Consider the following 17582-nt stretch of genomic DNA (forward strand, 5'->3'; position numbering starts at 1 on the left):
TCGTAAAAATGATCATTGCAACACTTATTTTTCTGTGAGAGATTTGGATACTAGTAGTGCTCTAAACGTGAATGTGTACGATCGAGTCTGTTTAATATATTGAGAATACTTTTGAAGCAGTTGTTACATGGGTGACTTGTTTATAGTGTCTTTCTCCTGCCATCTTTTCTTTCTGTTTCAGTTAACCAAAATATTTTCCTTGAATTTCCTTGAAACAGCTTGCTGTTTCTAGAAGTCAGAATAAATACATGAATTACATTCTTTTTTTTTTTTTTTAATTCAGTAATACTTGTTTCCAGTGCAGTTTTGTTTAATGAAGAATTCAGAATTGCAGATTAAAACAACTGTACTGTTGTAGCATATCTAGCTAGCCGTGTAGACATCTGTAGAGCACTTGTCTAGGTTCTCAACAGCTACCAATACAAGAATGACAAGGTCCTTTGGGAAGGAAGAGTTTAAAATAAAAAGTATCAGAAAGTCTCATTGTGTGTACTTAAAATGTTTTTTATTGTTTTTGCTGTAGGAAAATAACTGCCTTTTTGAAACTGTTGGACTCTGTGTAGCACAAATTAGACATGAAGCAGCACATGGAAGACTGAATAATGTTCTTTCTCTGTGTAAGTGTATTTCACGTTGCGTGTTACTATATTCTCAGTGGTAGTGCTGATAGGTTGGTTGTAGGTGAAGGGATTTATGTGCACAAAGAAATGTGGGAAATTTGTGCAAAGCTTTTGTTATGTGAGGTTCTCTACGACAAGATGTCAGACTTGAAACCACTAGTTCTGGACAACATAGTGTGGTTAAATTGATTTTTAGGATTGAGACTGGCCATAACATGAAATACATGATATTTAGCAAAGCTGTGTTTGTGATATGGTTGTGAATCCCACATATTCTAGGAGTGCTTAAGGAAGCAATAGGCATGGACAACAACTGTTAAGGCTTTGGTGCAGGGATTGTTCTTGTTTTCTGTTTGTGGCATCAACTACAATGGGATGCTAGTTTAATAGCACTGCTCAGAAGTACTGCAGAATAATTTATGAATGAATCAGCTTTAAATAACTGACTGCCATTGACGTTAACCTGAGTCTGGAAGTTGGGTAGGACTTTGACAGGGTAATTAGGTCATGAAGTTATTTGCCTACTATACTGAGTCCATAATAAAACCCCTTAATCTTGGACTAAATCTAATACAAAAAGTTCTCTTTTTAAACAACAGTTTTGTTTGTGTAAGACTGAGGGAAAAGTTAAGGCAGTCACTGACTTATTTAGCTAATACTAAAAGATAGCATGCTGTGACCCAGCAAAGCTGTGCTACGGCTTGTAAAGAAACGTTAACAGTAAGCTTGTACTAAAACAGAGTAGTCCTATGTTAATCTAAAGATGGAAAAAAGTTACAGTAAAAAGCAGTTTTTAATACTAAACTTGAAAACAGAGTCTGTATAAAGGCTTAAATCACTCTTTTTGTATTTCAGTATATAATGCAAGTGAGTGAAAAGGAGAAAATGAAATGAGTAGGTATTAGTGATTGATTAATTGTTGTAATGAAGATTTATCAATTAAGTGAATCTTTTAAGGTTCACCTTACATTCTGCCATTACTGTTGTTAGTTCTTACTACAACAGAAATCTTAACCATGAAAAAGTAGTACTTGAAACAGCAGTGAATTCTTTTTTGAAAGGCTAGTTATTTATTAGCAATAATTTTTTTTTTCTGAAAAGTGAAGTAGGATTTGGTAGGTTTTTGCTTACATGAAAAATTATAGCCCCCCATCTCTCCACACTCATTTTGGTGAAGTAAACTAGTTGCTTTTCATTGTGTTTAAAGGCACAAACGTGTTTGTACGTGGTATAAGATAAATATATGTGATCCGGCACATACGTAACGTGCTGCATTTTGTTTTACTGTCATGAAATTATTCTCACAGTATATTGCTTAGCTGTTGTCTGTGTCTTGAATTCAAATTTTGTAGTGGTGTTTCTTTTTACAAAGCCTAGCGTTAATAATTCATAAAATCATACAAAATTTCTTTTGAACTTGAGCTTTAAAGGAAGGTACTACGGTAAATAGTTTACCAAGCTGAAATGAATGCTAGTAAATCTAATTAGCACCTAGGAAATGATAAGGCAAAGATATTAAACAGCTGAATTTTTTTTTTTTTTGGATTGGCTGCTTCTGCAGTATTACAAAGAGGGAAAAATAGATGCAGTATGGAAAACAGTTCAAGATTGTCTCATCAATGTAGTTAGGGGAGGTGAAGGCTGGGTATGAGTGCTGGTTGCTATCTAGGTGTATTGATTCAGCTTCTCATACCTTATAACGTATAGATTTCTGCTCCTGACAAGATGAAAACCAAGAAGCATCAGCTGAGGAATCTGGGCGCATAAGGCAGCGTACATGAGAGCTGCTTTTCCCCTTTATCATGCCATTCCATTCCACTTCATTGTCAGCCTCTTGATTTTCTCAGACTTGTTTGTTGCTAAGGAAACCAGGTTGCCGATTGTCAGCAGCAGCTGAGCATACTAAGATGCTTTCTGCTCGTCTTTTTATGAGCAAAAAGTTTCATAAACCAGCGGAGGAGGGTTTGTATTGAGGGTTGCTTGAAAACCAACTTCACCTGAGATTTTCCGACTAAAATAAACATTTAATCATTTAAAACTTAGTTTTCTAAACGCCTGCGCGTAGACTAAGGTGTAGTTTTCGTATGTTGTTCCTGCCTTTTATTTTGCAGCTTCGCACAGAGCTGGTGTTTTTATTTTGGTTCTCCTCTACCACCTACCTACTGTATTACAGCCCTTGCTGATGGGACCCAGTGCATTCAGGTTTTCAGAGGGTTTAGGTGTGTTGTGATAGTGAAATCAAATTAAGATAGCTCCATACAGGACTTAAATTCACCTACTACTGTTGTTTTTTCTGGTTTTTTTTTTTTTTTTTTGTTTGTTTGTTTTTCCAGCTGTACTATGACACTGGAATGAGAAACAGTAATTTTAGAGGAAGAAGGTAGAATTATTTCCAGTATCTAGCAAGGAAAAAGTCTAAAGATGAGGATATAAGTATAACAGTAAATGACCTCTCAGATCATTTAAGTTAAAATTACTTTAGTTACCTTTGTGTTCATCCAATGTTATAACAATTCTACATGTTCATGTTTACAGCTCATGGTTATTCATAGGTGTGTCTTTTTCTCCCCTTACATGTTATTTAATTTAGTGGATAGTGCTTTAGATAGAACTACTTTTTGCTTCTTGTCAGGCAGTTTACACCAGCAGAAAGAAATGTTTACAGTCTCGTGGTAAAAAGCAGTAGGATTTACGTTAAACCTATTTTAAAGCAGGTATTCAGTTTGAAACATCCCAGTAAACTGTTTGCCTGTGGGCTATTTTTTTGTTGTTGTTGTTTCAGTACTAATGACTCAAGTTTTCTTGGTTAGAGTTGTATTTTGTCTTTTGCTTTTTGCAACAGCGTATTTGGTCTTGTTACTGTTTTGCAGGGATGCTTATTTCTATTGCTAATTTGTAATAAATATATGTACATTAACTGGCATTAAAGGTAGTGAAGAGGCAAAAATCTCTTGGAATATTTAATCTCTGGAAAGGAAGCAAACGTAGAGCTGATAAAAGCCAGGACTTTTTCAAATAGCATGGTATTTGAAATTTTGAGTTTTACAAATGTTTGTCAGTATTTACTAAATAAACAAAATAGTTCATCTACTCAGTCCCCGTTTATGTGACCAACTGACTTGCTGGTGTTCAGGGTTTTCTTGGAATGACTATTTAGAAACATTGCTTTCATTTACAGTGTCTTCAGCAAGCACACCTTCTGTTGATTTAAACCAGTTTAGAAACAGCCTTATTAGGGGATTCAAAAGGTAAGATTGTTTTGTGAATATCCCTTTTTTTTCCCCCTCTCTTTTGCCTTGTTGAGCACAAGTCCGTGCAGTTTTCCCTCCCCTCTTGTCCCCAACTCGGTGTTTGAGAATTTTAAAGTAGGGTTCCAGCTGTGGCAGATCTGAGGAATCTGGTTTTTCTCTGCACTCCCTGGTTTCCTTACCCCTGCTTTATCTGAGCATACTGCTATTATTGTTTGTTATCTGATATTTGACAGCATATAAACTCCTACAGGTAGGAAATATTTGGAATTTTATCTTCACTTTTTATGTTGCTAAACTGTTGTGCTAATATGATTTCCCTACAGATCATTGTTAACCAGTAGAGTAGACAGGTATGTAATGAAAACAAAATACCAAGAGAAGCCAGGCATACTCCACTATACCTGATAGCTTCGTTGTGCTACATTGCCACGACTTCATATTCAGACCTGTTTGGTCCCATTTTGAAAAGAGGGCTTTATGCTACTTGCAGGGTTGACGTAAGCTTGTGGAAGTATGTGTGAATTAACAAGCACTTGTATCATCCTCTTTTTGCTCCAATCAAACATTTAGGACCGAGTTTTTTTCTGTAGCTTTACACCACAGGAGTCACTTAACATTACTTAGGACCAGAGTCTGAAAGCTGGTTTTATTGACTGACTAATTTACCAAAATTTCTTAATGGCTGTGATGTGACTATGTTTCGGTTGGGTATTACTAAAACACAGTGGATGAATATAGCCAAAATAATTACCTTGTAAATAGCAAGTTCTGTCCAGCTGATCATGCTCTGCCAAGGGAAAAGGAGGAGGAAAAAAAAAAATCAGTATTAAATCTGGGCTTGTTAACCTGGCACTAGATAACCTTGACTTCAAAAGGATAAGTATTTTAGATAATATTTAGATGATATATTTTCAGCCCCAGAATCATCTGTTTCAGATGTTTAAATTGTTACTTTAGTTAATACATATTTTCTGTCTGCAAGTACAGAGAAATAATCAGTTAAAGTAGGGCTTGCCCTAGAAAACAAGCCACACCAATGTTTCCATGCACCACCAAGGAATGCTGGCATGAAATAGCCTGCTACAGGAGAGTAGTGCAGGTGGTCAGAATGCAATTTGCAGCAAATTGAAAGCATTATCAGCTTGTATTGTAAAAATTAGCTGCTGAAGATTCATACTCGGTGTAAGCAAAATTGTTCCACTGCTTAGGAGTGGAACAGTTTCTCCTGTTGTGATTTGAAGAGTTATTGAACGTTTGGGCTCAAAACTCAGAATTCTGGGGCAAACGAAATATTTTTTAACTTGCTTCAGCTGACTGTTGTTCTCTCTCCTTGCCACTTCTAACTGCAGCGTTTATTAGTTTCTTGTTTGTTCTTATTGTTACCTGGCTTCAGGAGCTATATATGAGGTTGGCTGTACCTGAATTTTACCTTTCTATAGTTCCTGAAAGCATGCCCAATTGATGTTTCCTTCTCTGTTTTAAACTTAATAGCGAGAACAGCCTAAAAATGAAGCTTGAACATATGGTAGGAGAGAAGAGAATATTGGTTATCACCATACATTTTTTAAAAACCTGAAGTCAGGAGAATTTGATGACAAAATGCTGGTCACAAATGTTCAAACGAGCAGAGTTTAGGACTGGCACAGGGTGTGGACACATGAGGGACACACAAACAACGCCTGCAGCATACTAGCTGATGGATTTCTGTTGAAGCTGCTCTTTCCTAGTTATTGCCTCAAAGTATTCCCGTTCTATCTACCTGAACTACCATTACTATTTCAGAGTCAAGTACTTTGGGAAATTGATGCGTTTGATATCTGCAGTTCATTGTCATGCTGTCAGTGGTGGAGTGAGTTCACTCAGGAAAGCTGAACTAACCTCACAAATAGCATTTTTTCCTCTTTGTGGACCTGTGCTCCACTCATTTTCAAATACCTGTGGCAGTAGCACAAAAAGAATAAATGGTTCCTAGGCTTGAACCTCCTAAGTAAAATAGAATCCTAAACTTCTGTAAATGCTTTGAAGTTCCACTGCAGCTGTTCAGACTGACATCTTATTTTCTCCTTAAAAGAATTATAGGAAGATAAAGTAAGGTCAAAAACTTTTGATTTTTGTTTTCTTAGCCTTGTCTAGATTAATGCTGCTTTATAGTTGTTGAGATGTTACAGCTTTTAGATAGAACTCAGATGTCCTGTAAATAACAGGAATATGTCAGGTTTTTTTTTATACTTGAGTGAACTGGTTAACATTTGGTCTTTGGTTGTAACCTGATGATGTGCAGAAGTGCTCTCCATTCAGTTGTATGGAGCATCAACAGAAAAAGGAGAATTATTTCATGTTGAGTTTGTGCTTAATATATTACCTATTTATCTTACTCCAATAAACAGCTTAAGTCAGATATTTGATTAATTTATTCTTTGTTACAAATGCATTTAGAGGTACCTGTAGTTGTCCATCTATATTAAAAAAATTAATTTTAATGCACAGAAGTACACATTTTTATTCTAAATTTTACATGTGGTTTTCTATGTTGTAAAAATTCTTTGCTTGAAGCTTATTTTCTCGAAATATTAGACTGCAGAATAAAATTAAAAATGTGCAATTAGAACATGTTAAAATATTAGATTAAAAATAAAATTAAATACATTATTTTTAGTTACCTATTAGGAGTGCTGCATTATTTTAGGATGTTTACTAGAAACAGAGTTTATTATAATAAAAAGTACAAAACTTACTCTGTACCACATAGGTTTAAACAATATGTTGGAATTATTGAGTTTTAATAATTTGCTTTAAATACCAAGATCCACAGTGTTAATATAGTTTGTGGGTTTTAAAAAAACACACGAGACCAGAGTAAAATCATTTTGTTCCTATTAATTTTTTATCCTTTGCTGCCCTCTTCAGCTCAAATGATGTACAGCTTTGGAGCAAGGTAAGTGGATATAGTGATGCTGTAAATAAAATCAATTTCTCTGCATACTTACGATAAGTTAATGTAAATCGGAATTCTGAGCCTGGTAATTGTAGAACTCATTAATTAGAGCAAGACATTTGTCAGTAGCAGATCATACAACTATATGAAATTTGGATTTCATACTTGATAAGTGCAGTTGTAAAAATCAAATGTGTATCTTTATTCTGATTTGTAGATCAGTGCGATTAGAGCTGAAGGTAGTACACAGTTGTAGCTTCATATACAAAGCCAGCCATGGTTTTCCTGACAATCCTAAAAATCCTTTTCTTTCCTTCCTTCCCTAAACTTTCTTCCTATCCCCATACCAGTGCAAATAAAATAATAAGGCATGATTAGGTTTCTGTCATTTTACTTAAAATATTGAAGGCAAAGACAGATAAAGTCACTTGAATGAAGTCAAATGAAAATTGGTTGATCATGCCCTCTCCAGTATAGGCTACCTTAGAAAGGTGCCCCATATAACTTGGTTAATAGATCTTACAGGGACCTAGAACAGAGGAGATGTTGGCAAATGCTGACTGGTTACCAAATTTGGGAAGGGAATTGCTGCTTTCTGTCTTCTATTTAATTACTGTACTTGCTGATTAATATAAGCCTGTACGTGGCTTGCAGTATATTCAGATTTTTTTTGGGAAAAAAAAAAAAAAAAGAATGAAATGAAAATTGCAGTTTGGAAAGTTGCTGTTTAATGATATGTATAAATAAATTATAGTCATGAGGTTCAGGGTGTTTTTTTTTTTTTTACCTATCACCTTCTGTTGTATGAAGATCATGGTCAGTGGATGTTGTTGTCCTCTTTATCTATCCTTCTTCCTTGTGTGTGGAGAGGGAAGGGGAAAAAATAAAAAGGGAAGAAAAAAGGGGATCAGTTTCATTACTTCCTTTGTGGAATTAAACTTGAAAGGACAGTTGAGGGCTAAAATAATGGTGGTCTGCGTGTAAAGCTATATCTACAGCTACTTCTGCTATTCTCCACAGTGGAGAAAAGGTGTATTTTAACATCTTTACTAAATTTTTGAGTTAAATATAGGTGTTAGCATTTCTTATTTTACAAAGGTTAACTGGAAAAACAAGTAGTTACTTATTAAAAATAATACCATGCTTTTTTTTTCTGCAGTCCATTATTTTCAGTGTTTTCTGAAATTTGATTGAGAAGGAGAATTGTGTTACCATGACTTTCTTAGTTTTTTATTAGTTGTGGGTTCTTCAGTGCATTGGTTCCTCACAGGGGAGGATATGGGCAAAAGGACAGAAGCCCACTGTAGTTTAAGCATTCACAGAGTCTAGGCTGTTGGTAGAACGAGAAGTGATAGTTCCATTGCGCTTTTGGTGCTTTCTGGATTTATTTATTCATTTTCATTAACAATTAGGTGAGGATTCATTTTGTTTTGTCATTACTTAAAATACAGCTCTCTGACATCGAGAATCCATCTCCCTCCTAGTTCTCTCAGATTGCATTCTATTGTCACGTCAGATACAGCAAAATTCTTGAAATAGTTAAAAACTGTGATTTTAAATATAGATGATATAATTTGCTTAAGAACAGTCAAATGGATTTTTAAAACAATGTGGTTTAGGTGAAAGTATTTGTGGGTAGGATGTGGGGGGCTTGGGGTAAATGCTTCTTTTCCTCTGAAGTAAAATCCACGTGTTCTTTCAATTTGTATGAGACTAATGGAATACATGCTAAATTTAGTCAAAGTATAAAGAACGCAATTAATTTTTATGGATGTATATGTTGTCATTCAAAATTGCATTTATTTAGAAGAGCTATCCTAGTTATCTTAAATCTAACAGAGCATGTTAAATCATGTTCCTCTGTTTTCTTCATGCATTTGCTTCTTTCAGAATTTAAAAAAAGGAGAGGAAAAAAAAAAGCTTTATGGGCCAATTTCAGCCTTTCAGTAAATTGGAACATAATTGTAGCATCTCCAGGAGCGACATCAGTTATTATTTGCTTTAGGCAATGTCTTATGATAGTTAACTTTCTGTAGAATGATACACAAACATACTAGAAAATCTGTCTTACTGCCATATCTCAGAAAGCATTTCAGTTTGCAATATATATTTTTAAGAAAAACCTATTATTTATCCAAAAAACACACACACCAAAAAAGCCTACCTTCCTTGTATTTTTTTTTTTTTTAAGAGAATTACTATGATGTGGTAAAGAATAATACTAAACAGCGAGATGCTTTATTATTTTGAGAATTCAATTTCAGGTACTATTTGTCCTTGCTTCTTTTGGCTGCAATGTACGATTATTCTGTCTTACCAGATAACAGAACTGTTGTACAAGGATGAACGTTATTGCCTGACGCCTCCAGGACCAACTGGTAGAGTTTCAATTTCTATGATTGTAACTTATCCACAAATCCGTTCTTCTGTGTAATGATGGGTTTGAGGGATTACAACAGTAAACACTGATTGCTTCTTTTTGAAAGTGAAATTTGAAAACGTGGGGTAAAATCCTGATTCTAATAATCACAGCATATTTTTGAGATACATTAGATCTTTTCCTTTTTAGAATTACAAACAAATCTTGCTGATAACGATTTATTTTTCTAATTTTATTGACCAAAATACAGATATAGAATGAGCACAGTATCAGTGCTTAAATACTTTGAGAGAAAATAAAAGCCATCTTTCAGTCTAGTTTTACCTTTAGTGATTTTGTGCAGTACAATGGTACTTAACATCCCAAATCTTCTACTTTGAAGTATACTTTTTTTCATACATGAATAATCTGTATTTAAAAAAAAAAATTAAAAAAAAAAAAATCCTCCTGCTGGGGGAGGTTTACGGGGAAAGATAACCATTTGAGAAGAAAATTAACTAATACTATTCCAATTCTTGAGTACAGGTCCCCTTATATTTTTTTACTTTTATAGATAAAAGCCTTAGCACCATTTGATTAAAATCTGTTAATCTTGGTTTTCATTGGTTAATAGGCAGCTCCTTCAGTACTAGTTATGTAATGGTTAAAGCATCTTCTGTGCCTTCATATCAATATTACAATACTTAATGTAGCTTGGTAATGGAATGTAATGGGTAAAATGTACAGAAAAAATATGCAAAGTGGTAGAAATCAGTTTTTTCTTCTGAGCAGTGACAAAATATTTGTGGCAACTATTTGGGGTGGCGGGCAGGAAAGGGGGGGAAGGCCTTGGGCAGTACCACTTCTGTCACACAGCAGTGGAAAAAATAGATTGAAGTAAGATTCTGTACTGAAAAGCTGTCACTGGGTCTGAAAATAATTAATATTCCTTTCACTCACCAGTTAGATATGTGCTCCCAAACCACATAATCTCTATGCCTCAGTGATCATTGTTGCCATTTCAGAGCCTCTCATCAGGGTGACATCTCACACCAAAATGATTTCTTATAAATTAATCTTGATAACATGACAGTCTCGGTAATTTTAGTGGAATGCTTTCTCTTGTTTTTTTCCACAGAAGCTGTTGGCTATTTTCTTTATCACTTGATTGACAGCATGAGTGACTCAGAGGTACAGGCCAAGGAGGAGCGTTTGAGACAATACTTCCATCAGCTGAAGAAGATGGTACCATTTCATTTTTTGCTACATAATGCCTGTCCTGCCTGACATGTATCTATTAGATTTGAAATTGCTGCTTTTAAGTACAACCAGACCACTTCTCAATGACATGCAAGAGCTGGAGACTTGAATTACGTCTGAGATAATTTCTGTTAGACAAATTTCAGTTTGGTTGTGTTTCAAAACTCATATAATTTTTTCCCCACCTCTTGGTACAGAATATAGTTATCCCTACAAACCTCTGCAGCGGCATTTGCAGACTGCTGGACTCCTCTCAAGTACCTGAATTAATTAAGGTCTGTGGTTCTATGACAATTACTTTGAAGCTAAAAAATAGAGTATGTGTACTCCGTATGTAAATATTCTCCTTGGCAAAATAAATTCCTTAATGCAATGATTTATATGTAAGCCTTTTAGCCTTTCTGTGATTCTTCACTAACTGTTGAAATTATTTTCATTCTCATGTATGATAGCTTAGAGGGATACATTTAGTATTCCTTCAAGTCAGTGAAATAATGCTACAGAATACAGGGTTTTTAAATTGCAATTATGTAATAAACTCTACAACATTTTTAGCATCATATGCTTGCTTATAGATGGATTTTTTTTATTTTATTTTATTTTTTTTGAATTAGTGATATCTTTGTTTTACTGCATTTTAGGATGTAAGGTCACTGTCTCCTAAAAAACCCGTGTCTACAGACAGCATTCCAGAAGTAAGTAAATTCACCAATGGCTATGCTTGTTCATACCAGAATAATAATAATAATGTTTGGATACGGGTTTTGGATGAAGTATAATCACTCGCTTTCAGGTCATGCAAGTATATTGACATTCTTAAAATATACCACTTGGAGTTCAGAGGTTTCTTTGCAGAGTAGGAATAAAGGCTGTCCAGATTTTCCTATAGACCTGATGCTTGACCCCAGAGTTGGCTGAAGTTTCATGCCTCAGTTTCCCTGTCCGGTAAAAGATATGTGCTTTGAAAGTTCTAGTTAATTAACAGTGGTGGTGTGAGGCTTAATTCATGCTTGTAAATTACAGCAGTCCTCTTGAGTGGCAGGAACCATATAAATCCATACTGTCCGTGATGCTGGAATGTCAAGTCTTTACATCCCTGATCTGAGCAGAACAGAGATGGAAAAAGAAATAGGCTTCTGTTACCTACTTCCTGAACACAAGAACAGAATACGAGGAAAAACAGTAGTGTTGACCTTTGTAGTTATGCTACTTCATGCTTTTTTTTTTTTTTTTTTACTGTATTCTGACTCAAATCTTCAATTAATATGTACTACTTAAACAGATAAAAGCATCTTAAATGATTAAAATTTTTCTTATACTATGGAAGGAGAGGATTATTTTGTCTGTCTTTTATTAAAGTGATCCGACAAGTTGTTCGGGGAAGGCTGTTTTTGAAATTGACATTCTTTCTGTTACCTCCATTTAGAGTGCTAAATCTGACGTGTCTGCTTTGGAGAAGAAACTAGAAAAGCGAAAAGCTGAAAACCAGCCTATTACAGATGTCTTGAAACAACTCATACATGCTCTTTGTGAAGAAGAGGTATCTTAAGCAATGCAGAGATAATTGGAAACACATAGCTATATTTTTAAAGGGACATAAATGACTGTATTATGGAAAGACAATAGTTAAGCAAAGACAAGTGCAGTGCTTGAGGTTTCATGGTTTGATGCTTATAAATCAAACATAAGTGCAAAAAGCAATTAAATCAAAAGGTTAACTAATTTCAGCAACACCTTGAATGGCATGTTTTGGGGTTGCTGAAGTTTGTTTACAATAATCTGCAAAGTGAATGATAGTAACAGCTGTGATAGGTTTATCATACATGCCAAATGTCCTTTCAAGCCATGGCTCCGGTCTCTTATATCTAGATTGTCAAGCAACTGATACATGCACTAGTCATTTGCAATTCAAATATTACTAGGTTGTTAATGCAGGGATTGAAATTCCATTTTCCTGCAGGAGGAAAGCTCTTCTGAGATAAAGGGTCTCTTGCCTTCATTCGGCAGGCGTCCAGCTGTAGTTTACATTCATTTAGTGTGTGTCTGTAATTTGTGGGGGTATCACCACACTTTTATTCAGTTTCTTGTTCAGTATGATCCTGCCTATAAAGCTGTATATGTAGGAACAGTAACAGTCGTGCAGATGATAACGCAGTATTCACTGCTGCTAAGGATATAGTTCAGAAAGAGTGATTCTCAGCTGTCTGTTTCTATGATTTTGCATATGAAACAACAGCAAACACCATTATAAGTTTAAAGTGGTCAAATGTATGAATAGGGATGTATAAAAAAAAAAAAAAAAGCTTTCTATGGGATTATTAAGTAGTTTCTTATTCTTGAGGAAGTGGTTTTATTGTATGTTTGGCAGTACACTAGGTGAAAAATTGTTATGAGTTCCAAATAAATAAGAACCATATTAGAACTTGGATTAATAATGTTTATAGTGTCTGTGTGGATTTAAAAAAAGAAAAGCCTTATTTAAAGCATGGTAACAATGTTAACTAGAAAATTGACTAGGAAACCTACGCTGAAATTAACCTATATAGTGATTTAGAAAGATACTAATTTCTGCAAAATAATCTTTACTCTGAAATTTTTCTAAAATATTACAGCTATGTTTTCAAAATAAGGTCTTCTGCTATTAAAAGCACTAAAGCAGTCAAATAACCGCACACGGAACATATAAGATTCATAATGTCATATTGACTTTTCCTCTAGTTCACATCTTTGCTTTGTTCCTTTTTTAGAATATGCAAAAAGCCCTTGAAGTGAAAGCCAAATACGAACCGGACATGGTTGTCGGTGGCTATGCAGCCTTAATAAATTTGTGCTGTCGACATGATAATGTAGAAGATGCAATGAACCTGAAAGAAAAAGTGTAAGTACACCGGCACTGAAACATGTCACAGAGATTTATGCTGATACACAGACCTTGTTGAATTAAGTAGGTTGAATATTAACCCCCTCATCCATTTTTAATTAGTTTTCCCCCACCAATGTATGTGCATTTAAAACAGGGGTGTGGTTTTTTGAAACAATTTTTTCTATAATTGAACATCAGAAACAGCTGCTTTGTATGGACAATAACTTTTTTTAAATTGCAAATTGTTGTGTAGGATCTGTTTTGTTGTTATTTTAAGCATAAGTAGTGTATGAATTGAAGTTTGGCTTAAATTAAGTAGAAGAAAAAAATACCTGTATTCTGTGTTAAAAAAGCAACTAGAATGCTTTTAGAATACATTGTACTTATATTGTCTTCAGGATAACAGTGCTGCTTAGTGGCATTGTATTTTAGGATTAACAACAGGCATTCTACTTTAAATTTTTATTTCCAGAGCTATGTATTTTATCTATGAAAATTACCTCCTGGCTAAAACATGTTATGCCTGGCTTATCCGGGAGCAAATTCTTTCAGCTCATCCTTTTATTTGCCCCTTTCCTTCCTCTCCTCTTCCCCTTGAAAACCTCCCTACAGTCCAGTGCTACAGGGGAGAAAACAAGTTGTGTTACTTTGACGTTCTCTCTGTCTCTCATATGCATTCATGAAGTGTTTGCTTTGGTTTTACAGTAGGTTAATAGGCAGGTGCTCATTACACTTTGCTAATGTTTGAAACTGAGAAATAATTGAGCTGTAAATACCAAGAAATTCACCACTTTGCAAACACTAATGTATTGATTTTAGCCGCACTAACATTCTCCCACAATCCCCATAGTGAGATTGTATGAAGTAAAATTGAGTCTTCTAGTGGAGCTTCCCTGCAGTAGCATGGTTTTACTGATCTGCCTTGAGTATAGCATAAAATTGCTATGAGGCAACTCTTCAAATTGTTGCAAAAACAGAGGAGGAATTGGTTTTTAAAATTCCAGGAAAGAGAAAATAAATACATAGAAGTAACTTTAAAATAGTAGATTTTCACTTGTTACTGTAGGCGAGTAGCTTCACATTCTTTCTTTTATAGAAAACAGTACAGCACTACCCCAGATGTGAGGACTGAGTTTTCTTTCCAGGATTATGGGAAACAGGTTTTTCCTTTCCAAAAACTACCAAATAATTAATAAGGACGTTTGTGTCTTTAAAACTAGGTAGTTTAGTTTTCTGTTGGTGGGAAGCTGCACAGAAAATATTTAAGGTACATCTTTTAAGTATATCAGATTTTTCTTTTAACACTTACAACTTTTACCTCTTAGTGCTGTTCTTTTGTTACACAGTTTTCTGGGTTTTTAAATTAATTAATTTTTAATTAATCTGTATTTATAAAATATAAGTGTCTGATACAATTTTTATTGTTTTAATTCCTAGCTTCCCTAGGAACTCACCTGTTGCTCTTGACACTGGAAAGTACATAGCACTGGTAGAAGTCTTAGGAAAGCATGGTAGACTAGAAGGTAATCCTTTAGCTTTTATTCTGTGTTTCTGCTATATAATAAAGGTATCTTGCTTCAAGAATAAAAATGTGAGTTGATATTAATGGTATATCATGTCCTGAAAAGTGCTTGAACATTTTGCATACAAATTTGCATGTGAATTCAACCAGAGATGCTTGGACAGTGCAGGCCATTAGTTTTAATGGATTGGCAAGCTTGTCATTTACATTTGCACAGCTCAGTGCTTTTTGCATTTCTGCAGCTAGTTTTTATTAGCATTGCTGTTTGGATTGAGTTTGAAGATCATGACTTATGGCACAAATTGCGTATGTGCCTAGACTAATGGCTTTGTTTTTGCTTAAGAAGGTCTGAAGGCTGAACATAAAACCTATAAACATAACCTTCTCATGAGAGCCAAGTACTAAAAAAAAAATCATTTAACTTTTTATAAAGTATATATTTTTCTGTTCCTGTTCTTTTATGTGTTTGTTACTGCGTTTTAGAGTCATTCTGTCAAACTGCCTGGAAATTTTGGCTTTTAATGAGTGTTCTGCCAACTGCCTATTTTGGATTGCTAGATGTTTGCATTAAGCTGTTAGCTCTTCAATTTCGGTAATTTAGTCTAATATAATTCTATTATTTACATGATTTGGTTGATATTTAAAAGAACCCTAGACTGTCATCAACTTTAGAACATGACTTCGAATATCGAGGTCTGTGATTTTGTAGAAGACCTGACACAATAAAAACATGGTCCAAGCTTAAATAACACCATAACATTTTGTATCTAAACGACTGTACAACCGAAGTAAGAAGCTAATATATTTTTTTGTAAATATAATCTTCTTTGAAATTTGTCTTACACACCTTTTAATCTTACTGTTCAAAAAATAATAAATAAAGCCGATGTTCTCTAAACCACAATAAATCAGATCATTACTACCTCTACATTAAAGCACTTTGAAAAGATTAGCTTGCTTTTAACAGCGTGAGTGTCCTTCGGAAAATAAAACAATTCATAAATGTAGCCAAATGCAAAGTGGTCAAAACATTCTATCTATGCAATAATTAAGAACATTATAAAAATGCACTTATTCCATATACCAAAATGTTTGTTTCTGCCTTACTAATGAAGCTTAATGAACCTAATGTTTTAACATGCAGTCTGTTAGAAAGCTTTCATTGGCTCTCCTTGGCTAATTAGTATCGACACAGCAAACAGGCCCTATCGGTATCAGACCATTAGTCTGGCTGTATATACAGTGTAAACATATCTTTATTATCTGGCCTCGTGACAAGCCATCTGCTGAAGAAACAATGGAGTGATTTAGCAGATGTTAGCATTGAACGATAAAAGCATCCATTTAGTAGAATCTTGCAGCTATAGGGCAGACTATACAGGGTTATGTGGTACAGAGTGGGCACACAGTTCCTATCTATAATTTGTAGTCAAAGTTGCAGCAAAATGATAAAACCATGCTATTGTGGATTTATAATTGTAGTCTCGTTTAGAAATGCAAGTAGTAATTAACTTGAAATCGGCATTATACGCCAGAATTTACATTCCTGCTGGGTTTGAAATGCTGTTTTAATAGCAGTTTGTTTTCCCTACATGAAATTACCTAAGGGTCTTTTGTGTTGTTTCATTGTAGATGCTATTAACGTCCTAACAGAGATGAAAGAGAAGGACGTTCCGATCTCTGATAGAGCGGTTGCATCTTTTTTTCGCCTTCTTAATGCCGCTGCCATGCGAGGTGAAGTTGAAACAGTGAATCGGTTACACGAGACCATTGTGAACCTGGGGTTGGCAGAAACTGCTGCCCTTTATTCCCCTCTGATTACAGTTCACCTTGAAAAGTAAGCTATGTTTGAGCTAGAGGAAACAAGTTATGATAAAATATTTATTTGTTGTGTGACCTGTGTGTGCTGTGTGCAGTGGTTACACATTGGTGTGTGGAAGTGCTTTTGTATGTAAACTTACACATGCTTGCCATTCATACTTTGAGCGATCTCAGAGTACTGTGAATGAATAATCTGTTTGTAAGGTGCTTTTTGTCAGTTACACGTCACATGATGGTATCGTTGTGGGAACAACAGGTATGTTTTATGGACGCACCAGAGGTGAAGTGGCTGTATTTTGAAATATGCTTGCAAATAAGATGGTTCTGAAGTCTGTTTGACAGGATGGCTATTCAGAGCATGCTAAGTACACTCAGCTCTTGTGGTTAAGTATGTGTTTTTCCCATCAAAACTATTATTTTGCTGAGCCATACAATTGATCTCAGGTGAGCTGAAGGGGTGTGTTTGGACATTGAAATATTTCCAATTCACACAATTATTCAGATAATTTGATATTACTGCCTATAGACTATGTCGCTGAATTTAAATTCGAGGAAAGTACTGACTGATTTCTCTACTGTGATTTTCCCATATATACTATTAACACCTTTTACCACAGAAAGGGAAGTTCGTGCACTCATTCTGGAAGGAAGTATCTGTAATTCCATGAGCGCTGCTCTATGCATAACCTTTTTGATGAGGCAGGATGTTTATATTAATATATATATGAACTATATAACAATTTCTAACTGAAATTGAACCAAGGATTCCTTTTTGCTTTCCTACTGTATGCACAGTCTTTTTTTTTTTTAAGCATGTCATTTATGTACTTGTTGGATTTTAATCTTTTACAGCTACAGTGACTGATAAGTTTATTGCAGTTTGTTTCATATATGTATTAGATGTTGTTGGCTTAATATTATATTTGATATTAATATAATGCCTATAGAATA

At 34.7% G+C, this 17582-nt stretch overlaps 1 protein-coding gene across 1 annotated transcript in view; it reads left to right on the forward strand.

The window, feature by feature from the left end:
* LRPPRC (leucine rich pentatricopeptide repeat containing) overlaps positions 1-17582 on the forward strand; it is a 91310-nt gene that overhangs the window by 24654 nt on the left and 49074 nt on the right. Inside the window, exons 13-23 of the mRNA XM_084284540.1 lie at positions 524-617; positions 3799-3868; positions 6779-6806; positions 9127-9184; positions 10304-10410; positions 10623-10700; positions 11067-11120; positions 11852-11965; positions 13173-13303; positions 14726-14811; positions 16443-16647. Of these exons, the coding sequence (XP_084140666.1) occupies positions 524-617; positions 3799-3868; positions 6779-6806; positions 9127-9184; positions 10304-10410; positions 10623-10700; positions 11067-11120; positions 11852-11965; positions 13173-13303; positions 14726-14811; positions 16443-16647 (1025 nt within the window). The remainder of the gene's footprint in view (positions 1-523; positions 618-3798; positions 3869-6778; positions 6807-9126; positions 9185-10303; positions 10411-10622; positions 10701-11066; positions 11121-11851; positions 11966-13172; positions 13304-14725; positions 14812-16442; positions 16648-17582) is intronic.

This window comes from Netta rufina, assembly GCF_964035555.1.
Source record: "Netta rufina genome assembly, chromosome: 3".
In the NCBI taxonomy this organism is placed as follows: domain Eukaryota; kingdom Metazoa; phylum Chordata; class Aves; order Anseriformes; family Anatidae; genus Netta; species Netta rufina.